The 2,516-nt window shown below is 50.7% G+C and overlaps 1 protein-coding gene across 1 annotated transcript in view; it reads right to left on the reverse strand.

Moving 5' to 3' along the window:
- The window catches only part of LOC103385920 (probable G-protein coupled receptor 22), a 21,850-nt gene that overhangs the window by 6,190 nt on the left and 13,144 nt on the right, over positions 1–2,516 (reverse strand). The window contains exon 2 of the mRNA XM_025060416.1: positions 33–1,106. Within this exon, the coding sequence (XP_024916184.1) occupies positions 33–993 (961 nt within the window). The 5' untranslated portion in view covers positions 994–1,106. The remainder of the gene's footprint in view (positions 1–32; positions 1,107–2,516) is intronic.

Consider the following 2,516-nt stretch of genomic DNA (forward strand, 5'->3'; position numbering starts at 1 on the left):
CTGGTTCTGGTTTGAGGAGATTATTTCTGTGGGCAGGCTCAGATCCTTCCTTTTCCGCCTTCTGCAGCGTATCCTGCAGGTGGAGTCCTTGGTGCGCGCTCCCCTCATCATGTGAGAGCCGATGCGGATGTTGAGAGCCTGTAGGATCCTGGAGTAGGTGAACAACATGACGGCCACGGCGATGAAGAAGCAGGGTACTTGGAGTAACAGATGGTAGTACATAGCCATGCCGGTGTAATACCCCTGCCCTCCAACACACAGCAGCGTTCTGTTCTGCCAAACAGGAGGCAGGTGGTGAGGTGGAGAGGAGGAGGGGGTGGAGGGTAACAAGGAGGGAGAAAGAGAGGAAAAGATTGGGGTGAGACTGGTGGTGAGTTCAGGCTCCCTGCTGTGACTTTCTGCCTCCTCATCGTCACCATCGTCAGCTCTGGAGAAGAAGTCCCCCTCCAGAAAGGGCAAAAAAAAGACGGCCAGAGACACGACCCACACCGCTGCCAGGAGCAGAGCAGCCCGCCTGGGGGTCAGCAGCCGACTAGCGGGACGCACGGAAATGTCATATCGGTCCAAACTGATCACGAGGACGTTGACCGCAGTTGCCACACTGGTGAACGTCACGCAGGCTTCGTGAAAGCAGCACAACGTGGCTAAACTGTTCAGCTCACTCCCGCTGGCCGGGAGCAGAATGACAGCCACGGTCAGCGGCAGACACAGCACACAGACCAGAATGTCCAGCACATGGAGGTTGACTGTGACCAGGTTGCTGACCGAATCCACCAGGTTGGACTGGGCACAGTAGAGCACGAGGACGGTGAGGTTACTGCTGAAGCCCAGCACCAGCTCCAGCATCAGCACGGTGGTCAGCGACACCTGGAAGCCCAGAGGGTACGGTGTGCTCCAGCTCTCCTCCACACCCACCTCCACCCCTCCGTCCAGCAGGTCCACACCCTGACCATCGCTGGTCTCCAGGAGGTCACGATAGCCTTCGGTCTCCATTGACTCCGCAGCGCTCCTTCATTCATAGCAACCGTGCCCTCCACCCCGCAACGGGCTCATTTTCCTCGTCTTTCCCAGCACTGACGATGTTCTCCTCCAGATCGATGAATAATCTATGAAAAGAAAAGAGGAAGAAAGATGAGAGCGATCCAGTTTGTTCAAAAATAAAACAGAACAACGTGAACAAGTCAAAAGTGGGAACTTCTTCGTTATTCTACTGTGTGCTGCGTTCTGATACGGATGTAGTGGATCAACAGGAACGCTGAGGAACGTTCCTTCCTGTAACCCTGGGAACTTCTTCGTTATTCTACAGTGTGCTGCGTTCTGATACGGATGTAGTCGCAGCTGAAGCTGCCTCACTGAGTTCAGACATTTGGAGAACCAGCCGAGACCAGAGGAACGGGATCAACGGGAACGCTGAGGAACGTTCCTTCCTGTAACCCTGGGAACTTCTTCGTTATTCTACAGTGTGCTGCGTTCTGATACGGATGTAGTCACGTCTCCTGTGAACACCAGTGGGCGGAGGTATGACTCAGTGACATGTAACATGTGCTGTGCAGGTCAGAGACGAAGATCACGGATGACGTCCGCCTGCGTTAATCAACTTATTCTTCAACTCTTTGGCTCAAAATGATTAAATCACAGAGTTACAGATTTGAGTTTTAATCATGACATAATGAACTTTACCAACTAATTTAAAAATTAGGGATGTCCAACATTAACTTTTTGCTGATGTCTGATATGCCGATATCACTCAATTTCCAATTCCGATATCAACCATACCGATATAGCTAGGCAGTGGTGGCCTGGTGGTTAAGGAAGTTGCGTGCTCACTAAGGTGAAAGGTTAAATTATCGTCTGCCATGCCCCGCCAGGGGACAGAAGTTTTTTTTTTTTCAAAATAGATTAATAAAATAAAATGAGCTGCAATGCTGCCATCTACTGACTTTCACTTTCATATACATTTGTTGTTCCCCAAATCTATTTCTAGGCCAAACATCATTTGGTAAAACCGTGCGTTTCATTATCAGCTTTTTAATATTGGAGGAAAAACTGCTAACGATTCTTACAGATATAACCTAATTATGCTAATATCGGACATCCGTAGTAACTTTGCTTGCGTATACAGCATTTCACCTCCTTTATTTCTTTCTGCATGACCCGCAGCCCGACGCACAGAGAACTAATATCAACGGATGGCGCCGTGAAGTGCGATGACTTTTTCAACAAGTAATAAAACTGTCACTTTCTTCCTAGAGGAGGAGCAGTGGCAGCGACATTGTTAGGCTCTGACAAGAGGCCGTGTAGTGCATGTCAGCAGAGCAGGTCCCCGACCGAGGCTGGCAGCGGTGGATAGTTCTCACAGGGAAATGTAATGAAGATGAATAGATCAATAACACACAGACATGGCATGTAAACAACGCTCACGGCGAGGCACCGGCTTCATCCCTGCCCTGAGCTGCTGCTGTTGCTGCTGCCGGTGCCGCCCCCCGCCCCCCCACCACCCGCCACAACACCCCTTC

The sequence above is a fragment of the Cynoglossus semilaevis genome, chromosome 11 (assembly GCF_000523025.1).
Source record: "Cynoglossus semilaevis isolate Cse_v1.0 chromosome 11, Cse_v1.0, whole genome shotgun sequence".
Classification (NCBI taxonomy): Eukaryota; Metazoa; Chordata; class Actinopteri; order Pleuronectiformes; family Cynoglossidae; genus Cynoglossus; species Cynoglossus semilaevis.